At 42.6% G+C, this 15998-nt stretch overlaps 1 protein-coding gene across 8 annotated transcripts in view; it reads right to left on the bottom strand.

Annotated features, from left to right (window-relative positions):
* The window catches only part of PDGFA (platelet derived growth factor subunit A), a 36288-nt gene that overhangs the window by 14995 nt on the left and 5295 nt on the right, over nt 1–15998 (bottom strand). For 6 of the 8 annotated variants that reach the window (XM_040078724.1, XM_040078722.1, XM_040078721.1 and 3 more), the window contains exons 3-5: nt 12183–12287; nt 9898–10085; nt 2836–2962 (exon numbers count right to left, since the gene is read on the bottom strand). In XM_040078724.1, coding sequence (XP_039934658.1) covers nt 2836–2962; nt 9898–10085; nt 12183–12287 — 420 coding nt within the window. Of the gene's footprint in view, nt 1–17; nt 132–1128; nt 1212–2835; nt 2963–9897; nt 10086–12182; nt 12288–15998 lie in introns of all 8 variants that reach the window. The other 2 variants (XR_005703178.1, XM_040078726.1) reach the window with 2 other exon arrangements.

Consider the following 15998-nt stretch of genomic DNA (forward strand, 5'->3'; position numbering starts at 1 on the left):
CATGAAGAGTCACTAACCTGGGACAAGAAGCTCTAAATGCTGTTTTGATTGAGTTTACATGCTCACTTTTAAAGTTGAATTTTAGAAAATCTTTGCTTCTATCATACTACTCCCAATAAATACCTGTTAATCTGAAACAGGATATCAAGTTTAGCATTCTTTAGAAATGATACATTGGTATAAATGAAAACTGCCACTGGGAGTTCATGTGCAAAAACAGGGGCTTGAAATTAAATTCACCATCATCCAGGCGTTAGGCATAGACACTGCAAAATCCAAATCATTCCCACTCCAAATACCAGAATCAATTGCAAGTGCTGCAGTTTACATACTTTCAAGTCATTAAGAAATGGAAATTCCATATTTAATTTGGAATGTGTGTCGCCATCATCATACATTGCTAATATGTTGGCCAAAGGATTTCAGTCATTTTTGCACTGAGAGGGTGTTAGTTTTTCACTACACTGAAAACCTCATGAATTTTGATGACTGACTATCATCGTCCTACTGAGACTGAACAGACCAAAAATAAAGATCTTAATTTTCTGGTGTAAGTAACACAGGACTCTGCAACACAAAATAAAAAGGTATTTCTTATAATCTTTCTGGTCAAGAAAGCAGATCATCAGATTGTGTCAGGTGCATGTGCAATCAACCCCAGTTCATGCCAGAACATGGATTTGATGGTCACACAAATAATAATATTTGCTGTATGTACACTCAATTTTTCACAGCCAAGGACTGGGAACACAACGATCTGTAACCTGGCAATTCATTCATGCATTATCACGTGATGCTTTGACCTCAGAAATCAAAAACCACGAAACACAAGCAGAGGCAATGGAACTTGAGATTTCAGAAGCTGAAGTATAAGCACCCTCCAATAAAAAAGAAATAAAAAAGGCAAGAAAAGGAAGTAGCTCAAGAATGTAAGATGCTGATGGTGATGTGGAGCTTAAAGGGAAAATACCAGCAGGTAGAATTATCAAAGCCAATCACATCTAATCTCTTTGCAGCCTTGAGGTAGCAAGTGTCAAGATTTTGAACAGTGATTAAGTTGAAGTGATGATATTTGATTAAGTTTTCCAGTATTTGTGCTAATAGGGTGTTCAGCATATAGGGTCCTACCTGAATATCAAATAGTTCCAGTAGGTTTTATGTTGGTTTTAACTTTTTTCGTTTCCGTTTTTTACCTGATTCCCTAGGCCTTCCTGTTAACATAAGGGCAGGGCTGGTGAAAAGCCCTAAGGTAATGCATTTCGTGTAACACTGAAGTCATAAATACTCAAACCGTTTACATTTCAAAGAAATCTCATTATCCCTTGCATTAACGTAATAACTTCATAACGTCTGATTTGACATTGAGTTTACAAAGTAATTACACAAAAGTAAAGAAATAATAAACGAAGTTGGCATTGCACACGTCATTCCCAGGATCCATCTATAATTACTGTTACCATGCAGTACCCAACATTTGCCTTCAGCTCTGGAGTTGAGCTATTTTCAGCTCACCATCCACTTGCTGGGTGTAAGTTTTGTTCCTATCAGTAATTAAATCCTAGAAATATGCATTTTTCCATTATCATTCTGCCCCGTTTTTTACACGTATCAAAACCAAGAATTTTCATCTTAAAATCATAGCTGCTTCGTCTATGGCAATTAAAGACAATTTGGAAAACTGAAATTGATCTAATGAAACTTTTTTCCAAACGGGAGACATAGAAAATGTATCAAACAATACTCACATTAAAAATAGCCACTTTATATGTGCTTTTGTCTAATAACCCCACCTAGTTTCAGCTAAACACTCAGCTCAGCTTATAAATTGATGTCCAGTAAAATTGCAGCAGAGGACGAACTTTGCTTTTATAGAAATTCCAATTCCTCTGCTCTGTCCATAGCAACTGAAGTTTACATTTGCTTGGACTGGGTTTATGTCTCCATGCTGGAGAAAACCCCTCTTCACCCAGCCACCTACAAAATCTATCACCTTTGGGCAGCCTTCCTCCTGTGTTTACCTGCTCTTCACTGACTCTTAATTTTGGGCTGGTTCAACTGCACCCTTAAATTCCCTGCAGAGCTGCAAAACAAACTTTTGAGGCTGCCATCAACCAGTATCGGGAGAAAGGAAAATGCTCTTTTCACCATAGTCGATTTCCTGAATAAATATCTCGAGCTCTGCACTGATTGCACTGTAGTAAGTAGATCAGAGCCAATGATTTTAGATTAATTCAGAATGATTTTATGAAAGCCAGATTGAAAGCAATTTTTCCCCATCAATCTTTCCCCATTGTAACTGAAAGGTTGTCTTGACAAGGCAAATTTAAGTTTAATGTGACAACTGACAAATTCTTGAGTATACGTAGGTAAGAAAACAACAGGAATGAGCAATGTTGTTTCCAAACTAACTCCTTAGCCTTGAATCCTGAATTTATTCCCAAATGCTTTACATTAATTTCATTCATATTTTCCCCAAGGTCAAGTAAATCTCGGTGTTGCCCTGTCTCCACAAAGTCTAAAGAAATTAGGCAACAGAGTTCACCCATGAGCTGCAACATGACAACCTTTAACTTAGTGAAGCAAGACCTGAACACTACTGAGCATTTACATTTATTTAAAGGCCAACTTAATGAGAAGTGATACTCTTTAAATTTGAAATCCAAACTCCGTATACAGCACAAACTGGCCCTCATTTAGCATCTTCAACACAAAGAAGTAGCTGAGAGCTTCTCTACTGAGCTCACTGTAAGCAACGTTTGCTTTAAGTTCTTTACTAATATAAAAATAAGGTCCATATGAAATCAGCATTAATGCAAAAATAAAAGGAAAACATACCAGTTTCTTCTTCTCTATAATCTGAATTAGTATTTGATGATGTACAGGTGCATTCCATATGCTCTTCTAATCTCACCAGAACTTCTTTTAATTTTGGCTTTTTTCTAACATACTCCACTTTTGCCACCTATAAAATACGATGAGGTATGTACTGAGACACATCAACATGGTTACAGTTCAGAACTGAAGACAGATAACTCTATACCTCTATTTTTAATGTAGCCAAACCCATATAAAATGTTAGCATACTAATCATCTTTTATCTTAATTGTGCATCATGTAACTATTTATTGCACAGACTATTTGTTTATTCAAGTTCAGTAGTTTGAAACTATTTTCCCCCAAGAGATAAAACAATTTCCCATTCATTTTGGTTTGATGTTTTAAGCAACTCAGTTTCCACATGTATCACAATAAACTTCTATACAGATTCAAATCAGTGGTTGTTCTTGTAAACTGCCACTTTTAGCACAATCTTCTGTAAGCGTTGTTAAAGGCTGACAGTAAAGGCAATAGATTGGTTTGTAATACATTTTATTATTTACAAATTGGTGTCTCCAGAGCCCTCCAAAAGGGAACTGCTCAACCCTACACAACCAGGATCTGAACATCACCTTAGAAAGCAGTTTCATTCCTACTCACTCGCTGCAATAACCTGGGGCTTGGTCACAAGAGCTCTCAAGCACAGTTTTTAGGTCCAAGGGAACTACCCCTCCTAAACGGGGTCCAGCCTTTGGCTTTACTGTGGAAAGCTGCCAGACAGAATATTTCTCTCCACTCCTTCCAACTGTTCACAACTGCACTGCTCCACTTATGGCATCCTTAAAATAAGCAAGTCTGGAGGGCAAGTTGAGATTGGAGGAGGGATCATGCTGGAGCAGCTCTGGCTACATGCAGATCTGTCATCTGAAGGAAACCAAGGCAGAACAGAAGGATGTTGGGGTGGGGGGTTAGTGAGCATGAGGATATTCTGACCCACAGGTTGGCAGCCAGGAGAGGAGGAATGGCAGGGAGGGCAGAGCACCGATGTTCTGGGGTGCTGAAATGGCTCGTGGGACGCTCGGCACTGACTTGTGCTAAGTGTAGGGGGCATTATGGTCAGGGCCATGCAACAGAATATGGCCTAATGTGGGCAAGGAGAGTGCTAGGGAGCTTGTAAGAGGTCCAGTGTTTAGTTCCCAACTGTGTTGAACACTGCAGAATGTTGCAGTGGTGATCACTGGCTTGAAATGGAAATCACTGAAATTAAATCATGGCTTCTCAGACCTACTCATCTGACAAAAGGGCTGTCCCACCAAACAAGAAGACTACAAATCACAGGGATGCAGTTTAAATAAGAGATGAGGGAGCAGAAGGACGGGGAGGCTGGTTGTCTCTACAGAAGTTACATAAAGCCATAAAGGCTAGTCCAATCAAAAGCTCCAGTCACTACCAAATAAAGCATCCACAGTGACACTCCCAGCCACCATTTCCTTGAGTGTTTGGTGGGGATTCCATGCCCCAAATCAATCTTCACACTGCAAAAATCAATCCTTTGCCCTTTCAAAACTGGAACAACGTCACAAAATGAGAGTGGTGGCTAGAAAAACCCATTCCATTCCCAGTTCCCAGAAATGCTCTGGGGTCATGACTATCAAGGGCCTCTGAACGTCAGTGAGAGAAGCTAGAGCAAAATCCTGGCCTTTCTAAAGCTGATGGGAGATCTCCCTGAGCTTTCACAGAGCAAGGAGTTCAGATCCACATTTTAATCACAACCCCTTGTGTCAACAAGATCTGGAGATGATTTTCATTTCACCCAGCAAACTAAAGTTACAAAGACAGATGCAATAACTAAAGTATCCACATTAAAAGGTATCTTCTGAGACTGTCAGATCTCCATGTAAACAGATTAAGAGCTGGCCATGACATACCAGAACACTTTATCTGAGAGACTAACTATGGGTCAAAGCAGTATATTTCAAAATCTCCTATCAGAACCCAACTCCATCAAGCCTTTGAACACAATTATTTGAAAATGTATGGTACAACTGAGTCATCTGGTATCAAAGGATGACTAATCCTTAAAATTTATGAAAACAAACAGTAATTAAGGCACCTCCATCATCAGAGACAAAGAAAGGGACCCAGCAATCATGAAACAGCTCTTAGATCTGCCATGCTTATTACAGCTGTTAGAATAAACCAGCCTCATTGAAAATTACATGCAACAAAAATAAACTGTAATCAAGCTTTTAAAAGCCTGTTCTTGTTTCACTTGGTTTTACAAACTGAAAGATATATGCAGTTCCTGTGGCTATTTGCTATTAAGCAACAGTTAAAAAAACAGAAACAGTAATACTTTGTGGAGGACCATAATAAATTTATGCAGCAATTTAAAGCTGGCTTTTAGTATCGTAGTTAAAATACAATCCAGCACATGTTCCACTGCCCTACTTCATGCTACACAAGTTAAAGGAATGTCATTTTGTAGATGTTGCAAATACTGGAAGTGAAGGAGCACAAACCAGATAGGCTGCTGTGTCTGTGTCACCTGCTAACACCTCCTGCCACACACAATGCTCACCTACAACAATGAAGGCTGCAGATCACATTTTCAGTGGGTATAAACAGGGGTAGCTGTGCCAACAGCAGGGGATTTGGTCTTGTGTACAAATGGTTTTTTCCTCTTTGTATTTTTCTCTCTGGTGTTTATATTGTACAGAACTTTGAGGTGGTCAGTCCTCAACATATCAACAAGCCCCTTTTACTTGTCTCTAATTTAATGAAAATTCAAATCCTCAAACCCTCTCCAGATCCAGGAAATACCGTTATATAAAGACTCTTTGAGAGCAAGACAGTGAAATAACTGATTAGCTTCTCAAATGGTATATAATCAGTGGCACTATACTTGCATCAGTGTAGATTCTAGGTCTACATCCTGCAGTGTGGTGGCTAAGTAAAAGTGAAAATAAAATCTGATAAAAATATGTGGTCTAATGGAAACATTATGGCAACACTTTTTTTAAGAGATTCTCCAGGAGAGATGAAATCAGCAGGGATTAATAGCAGGGGAAAAGAAACAAGACTGTAAGCAGAAATGTCCAAAACACCTCCAAATATGAAGCTAAAATTTATCATGGGCAGGAGCTTGCAAGAGAAGTGTCAGCACAGGAAGTTCCTCATAACAGCAGAACTCATGTGGCTGATACCGAAATACTGGATGGAAATATGCCCAAAAAGCAACTGAATGAGAATACTTCTTGGAATCATCTGTTTCTTCCATTTTAAAGTAAGCGCATGCTGATACAACGGAGGGAAAACTTGTCTGTGAGGAAGATGTGAGTCAAGAGAGCCTAAACGACTGGGGAGCACCAGGGATCCTGCAGGGTCTGGCAAGTCACTGCTGCAGGGACAGGAGGACAGGAAGGTGAGGTCTCTGTGTCCCTGAGCAGACAGCCAGACCCTGCCCTCTGCCATGCTCCGAGGGCACCTTGCTGCTTTTCCGCCTTCACCTCTGCCTGGGTTTCCTCTGCTTCTCCCATTCCTAAACTGACCTTTGATACCTGGTCCTGCCTGCCAATCCCACCGAGTGCTGGCTGCAATTGCAGTTAAGGCACAGCTCAATCCAAGTGCTGCTTATCCCAGTGGCAGAAGAAAAAGGTTCTTAAACCTGCAAACGTGACATACAGCCATTTCACCTACACATCCCATGTGTTCTGCAAGGCCTTTTCAACCCTCTCTGAGGCCGGGTAGCTCTGCTGAACAGCTCCTCCTGAACTCCAGCAGTTTTTTCCAACCTCTGAACAACTCCCCAGTGACAGCTAAGGAGCTGCTCCTGCATTCCCTTCTGTCCAGCTCCTTTTCTCTGCACCTCACCCTCATATTAATGAACTCTAAGAATATACCAGGTTACGATTCCCCAGACCAGCTCAACACTGAATATGCAGAAATGGCTGAAGCTGGCAGGGCTACTGCTCAAGGCCAGCCTGAGGCAAACGGAGGTAGATGGAGTCATTTAGCTCTTGTATCTTAATTTGCATGCAAGCACTGTTGCAAACAATAATATTGTTCAGCTTGGCTATTCAAAGTTAGTAGTATAGGCAGGATTTACTCTATAATATTAATTATTTTCTGCTCTGTGACCAAACCCACCAAGAACAACACCAAGCTCAAAAAGCCTCTTGGGAAGACTCCTGTTCAGAACCCCTGAAATAAACTATGGTCTGGTACTTGATAAATATTTAAAGTCACTGGACAGAAGCAACAGGATCTGCAGATGTTACTGAAATGCTTTTGCACACAGAGGAGAAAAATCTCTCTGTAACAGACACCAATACCCCTAACTCCCCCATCCTTGTCACCATTGCTCTCTATAAGGAGAGAAATAGAATCCTTTCCTTCCCTTCCTGTCAAAGGGTAGTTCCCAACCAGCCTCTTCATCTCAGTCTGAGGTCTGCAGGGCTGTGCAGATGCAGTTTGCTGAGCAGAGATGTCTGTAGGGCCAGGAGGCTGTGCTCTCATGGGCTCACTGGCACCATGCAGGGCAAACCCACCTTTCACTAAAAAAACCTACCCCACGAAAGGGAAACCTTACAAGACCCATTTCAGGGAAGCTGTTCCACCAACCCCCCCGGCTTGGAGCCTCCCTACAGCTTCCATTCGACATTGATGGTGTTTCACTGATGAGAGCTCAGTGAAGATGATGGAAGGACATCCTCGAACCCTCCCGGGTTTGAATCATGTCCCAGGAATGAAATGCCCCAACACAAGCACCTCCACTGCTCCTCCCACACTGCCCCAGCCGTCTCTTAACCTTGACTACAGTGGCCCTCAGTGAGACAAAGAAAACACCCTTTGCTTTCGCCTGTTGGATGATGCAAACCCACTTGCTGACCTTTCTGGATGAACATTTTTCTAGTGTGAATGAGCCAGCTATGATCTCACTACCTTGTCAATGAGGAGGAAGCGGGGAAAGCCTTTTCAATGTTCCATCAAAAGAGAGCTTTTATGCAGTCTGACATCAGGGGAAAACACAAGCCGGCTTTCCAACTGCACTGCAGAGCAGCTGAGAAGGCTCTCCAAAACCGCTCCCACCTTTCCAGGGACCCTCGCTCTGAGCCAGCTACTTAATGGCATGAGCAGACATTTAGCTCTAAACTTAGGATTGGCAAAAGGCTCAGAAAACCATCAATTACATCAAAGCTACAAGGGGATCTGACTCTGTAGGGCATAAATATGGATTCTGTTCTAAGAGTTCTGGTGTGACAGTGGGGTCAGCCTACAACCTTTACAATGAACATCCTGTTCCTGCTTGACCTCTTGTCCTTTTTTTCCCCTGCCACTTAACGACTGTTTGGAGCAGTCTTGGAGCTTGGAAAAAAAAAAAAAAACAAAAGAACCCAAAAAACTGTCCTCCAAAGCTGGCTGATGTATATTGATATTGCTGGTGGCAACATATTTACACAGCCACGAAAAGCAGCTGCTCAGCTGAGCCTACTTTTAGCTTGTGCCCTACTAAAATGAATGCAAATCTAAAAGCACTACAACCGGCTGAGAGACTAAAATTCCTTCAACGTGGTGGTGTGCTGGGGAAGCAGCCCCAGCAGTGACATCCTGCAAAGCTGCTGCCAGGAGTTTGCAGCTCTTAGGGAACACTCATGGTCCCAGCAGCAGGGGGACAGCCTCTCTCACATCTGTCATCTCCCCCATCCCTCGGGGGCAGGAGAGAAGCACAGCGTTGCAGTATCACACACAGGTACCAACAGCAAGTTCATCACACACGTCTCAGCTCTTTGCTGAGCACACCCAGCTGCTCTGTACATGTTCACTGCTGCTACACAAAATCAACTGGATGCTGCATCAAACCCAAAGGCAACAGCACTAAATATCACAACCCTGAGGCACTTGGCTGTCTAGCTCCTATTCAAAAAGGTTAACAATTGCACTCCTTCATCCTCCCCAGTTTGTTCTCAGCCTTTAAGTAATTATTGATCCAAATTTTTACCTCATTTTAAATTGTTTCTGCAAAGCATATCCCACAAAGGCAAGGCAGCAAGCAAGTGTAAAGTATGATTATTTTTGGGAACACTGAAGGAATCTCAGATATTTCTCCGGCTTATTTGGATGCAAAAACGTTTCTCAGATGTTCAGAAACAGAAAAGAAAAGGAAATTCTGCCCAGATACATGTCTGCATGTATGAAAACAGTGTATGAAAAACAATGAAACGGCTTAAGCGTCTTATTTTTTTCTAGGATGTACAGCACTAAGTGAACAGCACTTTTCTCAAGAAATTCATTGTAAGTGCAGCATTCAGTGTGTTGTGCTGAGCAATTTTACATTCAAGAACGTGGTGGGGTTTATTTTAATTCTTAATTTCTTAATGCTCTTAAGAAATTCAGAGCAATAAGAACTCAGAGTCTTCACAATATGAATGCTAAGTGTAAGTCTAATCTACTACACACAGATGTAGATCAACAGTACTTGTTTAAATACTGATAAAAATTAGAACACAGTGAAGCCAAATGAACATAAATATTTCACATAATATTTAGAGGAAAGTTGCAATAGGGATTTTGTCTAATGAGGAAATACAGCATGAAGCTGTTGAGTCTTCTATCCCTGGGGCAAGATAATTCGAAACATATTTTTTCAGATCAAAAGTGTTATGTTGTCAAATATAAAAGCCCAATTTAGGCTGCATAATATTTAATTAAGAAAACAGCATTCCATACTGTGATTTATTTATTTTTTAAAGTCCAATGCCCCTTGAGTCATTTTATCTTCTTTAACTTTAAGATCTGTACTGTGCGAGATCATGGGAAAGGCACAATCGACTTTATTTTCATTGAAAAAAAAAAAAAAAAGAGAGAGAGAAAACCTAAAGGAAATCCTGTGAAAACCAAATCCAAACCCAAGATTTTCCAACGACCACATAACTTGAAAATGCCATCTGCTCACTCAAAATGGAGAGGGGCGTTCCGTCCGAGGATGGACAGCAGAGATTTGGGTCACACAGGCACAGGGATAAGCGGAGTTTCCAGGCTGAAGAGGACCCAGTCAGGGCCCTGCAGCCCCCTGCTCACCTTGACACTCCTGTGGTGTATCCGGGAGGGCTGGCACTTGACGCTGCTGGTGTTGCAGCAGCCGGTGCAGCGCTTCACCTCCACGCAGGGCGGCCATATCAGGAAGTTGGCCGAGGTGGGGTCGATCTGGCTCCGAGGTATCTCGTAGATCACCGTCCGTGTCTTGCACACCGCCGGGATGGCCTCCTCTGCGGGCACAGGACAGTCACAGCCCCAGGTGAGCGAGCAGCTGCTCCCGCCCCACAGCAGCCACCCGTACGAGGTACACGTGGGACCAGTGCTCCCAGTCCCCGCTGGTCACCGGCAAGGCAGCGCTGTTTGCTTACAGCTGAGCTGCGGCGTTACCCCGGGGACAAGCTTGACTGGCTGCCAAAGCCCAGCCCTAGAACGAGGGTTTCCAGTGGCCTGGCTCCCAACACAGCTTGGAGCACATACCATGAGATAAGACAATCCTGGCTCTGGAAGTGACAGCAAGCCAGGAGCTCCTCCACATTCGATGACCCCTCAGTACAGCCTCAGAGCGACTGTGCAACAGCAGCTGCTGTTTTCCAGCACTGGGGTCATCACTGCACACAAACACCATCACACAAACGTGCAACACCCACCAAATGCCACCTCACAAGTTAAAGTGAGGATTATCTGTATCATACTAAATTTGCACGGCTGGGAAACAACCTGCACCAGCTTGAAACTTTCAAGACTTGGGTTTCCACTTCCAGAACATTAATATCTCCACATCGGGGGTCTGGTTCATCCACCATCCCGAAGGGCAACTGCCATTTTTTTCTGAAGTTATCAAAGCTTTGTACGTGGTGGCTTTTATTTAATTTGTTATTTCTTGAATGATGCAAAACCACCAGAGCAGCATGACCGAAAAACCTGCAGCTAAACCAATATCCTGGCAGGCTCAAGTAAGGTGAGCTTGTGGAGGATTATAAAGAGTAGCTCTAGTACTTTTTACTACTCTAGTACTCTAGTACTAGTGTGTGATGCTGCCACGATCCAAACCATGGATCATCATCAACCTAGGGACTGTTTAAGAAGTCAAGCTGATATTTCAAAACAGTCCAGAAAAAAAATAGCAATTGCAGGGACAAGTTGTTTGCTGATAAGTTGTCCAAAGACAGCTGGGATTTTATTTCTTTTTTTGCCTTACAGTGGAAGCTTGTGATAGCTTTGGGTTAGACGTGTCAGGGAACTGGAACACTGCCTGCACTTCTTCACTTAGCTCTTAAGAACAAGAAGCTCAGGCCTAGCCTGTGCCTGCGACATGGAAATCTAGGCTTAGTTTAGAAAGAAATGCATCTCAACAGACTAAATAGAGTGAATATCCTTATTCTCCGCCCTCAGTGCCATGAACTCAAGAAAATTAACAGATGCAATACTGCAAGATAGCTGGCAACTCCTACAAGTTATTGAGCACACCCAGTTCCCAGGGCCTCTGGTGGGGAGGCATTCAGCACCTTGCAGGGTGAGGTGCCAACGTCGCCGCCTGCTTCAGAACCGCTGCTCTCCCGAGGCAGCCAATGCGCCTGCCAACTCACACAGCAAATCCCTGCTGGCAGTGAGCTGGGCTATCTCTGCCTACCACCAGAGCTCCAAGTACAACCACTCTGAACTACCCACCACGGATAACACCATGGATGCTCTCCACAGTCCAGTGGAATGGTGGAACACCCACACCGGATCAGATGGACAAGCACTGCACGTAAATCCTATTCGTACACCCCTTTTTAAACTTATATTTGGGCTTTGTTGGATCACCATCATTAATAATAAGGATGAAATCCCCTGTAAACATGCCTGGTGCCCTACACAGTGATGGAAATCAATGCCCCAGCGTTTCCATCAATGGCTTTTAATTTTTGGGATAAACTGTATTTTTCTTGTGAATAAAGAGTCAAGCTGTTTCCTTTTGTGGAGCTTCTGTACTGAAAACTCTACCAACTGTTGATGTTTTTTAAAGCACACTGCTGTAGTTGTTCCCCACACTATGAATTATACATTGAATATCACAGCATTTTCTAACCGAGGTCTAGCTTTCCAACATGCTGCAACAAGAAAGTGAATGTAAAGAATTTGTGCATGTCTGTCTCCTATGGACATCCTCCAGAAGACAGCTTCTCAGGCAACGGCTCGTTTTGTGCAAAAAGAAAGGCAGAAGCTAGAAATGGCCCTTTTTTTCCTTTGTGCATGTCACATTTTTCCAGTGAAATGTCCTGCTTGGCTGACCAAAAGCACCCCCTCTGCTTTCACTCCCAAAGTACAAATAGCTTGTTTCTTACCAATGCTTCTTTTTCTGCGAATGGGCACAGGACGGTTCTCTTGTACATGTTTAGCAGAATGAACACTGTAAGATCTCAAGTTTGTTTCTGAAACATCATCATATCCTAGAACAGGAAACAAAACATTAAACCTCAGGTATGTTATTTGCACCAGTGCTGCTCCACAGGTACAAATCTGTGCTGTACATAGGCACAAGACCAAATCCTGCTACAATTAGTCAAATGTAATCCCTGTTAATGCAATTGCAAGGGCATAGGACAGGGAGGAAAGAAACAGACATGGAAAGTCATGTATAAGCATGAAAAATTTAATTCCAATATCAATTTTACTGAAAACCCCCCAAAACACACACTCTGGCAGAGAACCATATCTAAATTAAAACAGTTGCATTTTTATATGAAAGGCATAATATGACTTTTCTTATTGGAAAGGTGTAGAAATAGGAACAATAATCCTGCATGTGAAATGTTTCTTACAAATATTTTGAAGTTCTGGTATGAGGCAACAGTAGAAAATATGGTATTAGACCCAACAGCAACAATGCTGCCTCTGTAAATCTTCTGTTGCTTGGTTTTCAGGGCAGTACTAGGACAGAATCAAAAGCAAAAAGTAACTAGCATGGGTTTCCTTTTAGCCTCTCTGTTGCAGAACAAATCCCCTGTGAAGTATCCTAACCTTTGGAGGGGCATCTGAAGCTACTGCAAACTCTGGGACTGCATCCAGGCTTGTCTTGTTCCCTAAATAAGCCTACCACATGGGTTAAAGGGCCATGAGAAAAAGCAAAGATGGAAAACTTGGCATTTCATTTATCATAAAAAACAACAAAATAACTGCTCCAACTATTTGGGTTTGTTAAGTGAAGCAGTTCAGGTCGTGTCCCATGCCGTGGGGTCTGAAAACCACAAGCACAGTCTGCAAATGGGGGATCAGGAAGAAGGCACCCAGCAGAGAACTGCACACAGACCCCAGGACACCCAAACTAAGGGGTTTAGCACTCTGCTGCTTGGAGTGTCCTCTGGAACATCACTGCAGAGTTTCAAGGTTTCATTGCTGGCTCCTAAGAAAACTGTGACGTGCTCTAAAAAAATGCAAAAGGGTATTACATAGTACTCAATTACTCTCTCTGCAAGCTAACAACACCCTACGCTCCCATCTTCTGCACTGTCACCCTCCCTGCTTCCAGTTTGTTCTGTACACACAGCTGTCTGTCTCTGGAACTTGTTTTAATCTCAGCTTTGTTAGTAGCACACATCATAAGGCTTTGCTCCACAAAACAACCAACTCCTTTTCTCCTCCCTCCAAGAAACTGTGCCCTAAGGAACACAGAGCTTGTGAAATCACCTGTACAGCCAGGTGAGACATGAAGACAGCAAGATCTTCAGCACCTTAGAAAGAGTTCTGCATCTCAGGGTTTATCATGACTTCTTGGAAAATACTGCTGTAAGTAGCTAAGAGAAGATAAAATCGGAGGTCCAAGAGGTAGTGCCAGGATCACCCACTGGTCCTGCCTATTCTCCATATCAGCTGAACAGGTCCTTGTATGAAACTAGTCATCGTGAAATCCACAGTCTCAGTTTATGCAAATAAGTTGGCTCCTAGTTCCTATGTATGGTACTTGTTTCCCATAGATTTCAATGGGAAATTTTGGAACCTGACTAATTAGCTGGTATTGGGACTTATTTGCAGTCCCAGTCCTGTCATGTAACACAGTGATGACTAAAGGGTTTTATTTCCGCTTTTATTGCACCCCATACTCCAGAAAACTCATCAGTGGTATAAATAAAATGGCTTGCCAGAGATCCCACAGGAAGTTTGCAACTGAGCTGGGGAGTGGAGCCAGGTCTCCCACATCCCATTCCAATGGCACCAGGCCATCCACCTGATCCCAAATGGTGTTATGCAAAATGAGGATCCGTTCTGATGTGCCTCCAGCCCTCTTCTGTTTCCTAGCACTCAGCCACCCAACACCTTAATACTGACCTCCTTTTTGGCAGCTTCAAGTTGTCACAACCTCTCCTTCAATTTGAGGCAATGAAGTGATACTGGAAAGCAGCGTGAATTCTGCTCAGTCTGAGATCCAAGCTAGGCTCAGAGCAAGAAGCATCTCCGTGCACAAGCAAACAGTGTTTAAAAGGAGATTAAACACAAAAGTAATGCCTCTAATCCCAACTGCTTGGTGGGCACAGGCATCAGGCTGGAAAGGGAAGCCGGCAGGGCTGCCAACGCTACGGCCGGGCTGGGCCACAGCTCCTAATCCCACACTCAGCAATGCTGGCACAGCTCCCTCCTAGCATGAAGGATCCCTCGCTGCCTCTTTAAAGAACCAAAGAACTGGTATCATCAGCTAACCAGTACGTTAAGTCATGTGCTTACACATAACTGCTCGACTCAGCTGCAATTAGTCGATTTCCATCACCATGTTTGTAAAGCAAAATGACACCTGGAGGAGGTGTATTGCTTATAAGATGATTTCTAAGGTGAAGAAGGCCTCTGGCTCATACTCTGCCTCACTGTCTCACTACATATCTTAAGCATGTAGAGCAGTTCCTAAGTCCACGTCTCTGACAGGGTTACAAAATGAGATCTACACAGCTAGCTCAGCAGGACAAGCTCCTGTCAAGCCTCAATGCCATTATCTAACACAAACTGTATTATTTCTATCAACACATCATCCAAGTTTGGTTTAACAAACAGAATCATGGGGCATGGCTGGAGACACAAGACACTACAATGCTAAAGGCACTTAAGAGTCCTCCCTGATTCCCACAGGCGTTTGTAAGGAATTCCATTTCCCAGTCAAGTCAATGGGAAAATCCATGCAACATTAAAGTCAACAGGAGTCCTGCCCAAGCTGGAGCGAAGAGTCACCAAGTCAGCTTTGAAACTCACACTTGGCTCTGAATCTGCGGTCAAAAGACTTCCTTTCATTTCATTAAAACCACGATGCTACAAAGAAAACTCTCTAGTTTGACTTTAAAGAAGGGTGACACTTAATTTGTATCAGTTTTTCCCCCAATGTACCGATTTAGTTGCAGGGTGAGGATAAGCTCTCGGCAAAGGAAATGTGGGTTTATGGGTGCTTAGCACCTCACAAAATGAAGCTTAGAGCAGAAAGCCTAGAGACGGGTGGTTCTTAGTTTAGAACTCAAACACTGCCCTCACCAAGTGAAGATGGAGGATGCTGCACAGAGCCAGATTAGTGCAGCTTTCTTCTAACATTTTAATAATCAAAAAATGTTTTCATGGCAGCCGATCAAGAAATTTCTCTGTAATCTTTTATGTACTGACAACATATCAATGATGGGCATAAAAACTCTTGCAATTAGCCTTGGTCAATCCATTAGTGTAGCTGAAATTGTTCTTTTTTGTCAGATTGGCAATTTTCCACTGGGTCATGGAATATAAATCAGAGTTCCTGTGACATTCTGCCAATACATGATTACTCTTCTCACTCAAGAAGCATGTGGAAAGCTTCCTAAGTTTATGGCTATTTTCTATTTATCAGTTTATACTTTTGCATTTCAATCTTCTTACCAACCTATTTTATGTGAGGTACGACATATGCAAAACCTTCTAGATTTCACTTTGATGTGCACCCAGAAAGTACAGATCCAAGACTTCTAGTACCAACAGCAGCAGTTTAGGAAATTCTTATAATCTTGTTTCTTTCAGGAATTCAGTGTAAGGTACAATAAACTGAAATGGTCTGTCTTACAAATCAGTCCTAGAGCCAGAAAGCCCACGGCAACATCAGTCTGTTTTTTTGATCTTCTTTTTGGCTGATGCAAAATTTGCCCTTCTGACATCCAACAGCA

This window comes from Hirundo rustica, chromosome 15 (genome assembly GCF_015227805.2).
Source record: "Hirundo rustica isolate bHirRus1 chromosome 15, bHirRus1.pri.v3, whole genome shotgun sequence".
In the NCBI taxonomy this organism is placed as follows: domain Eukaryota; kingdom Metazoa; phylum Chordata; class Aves; order Passeriformes; family Hirundinidae; genus Hirundo; species Hirundo rustica.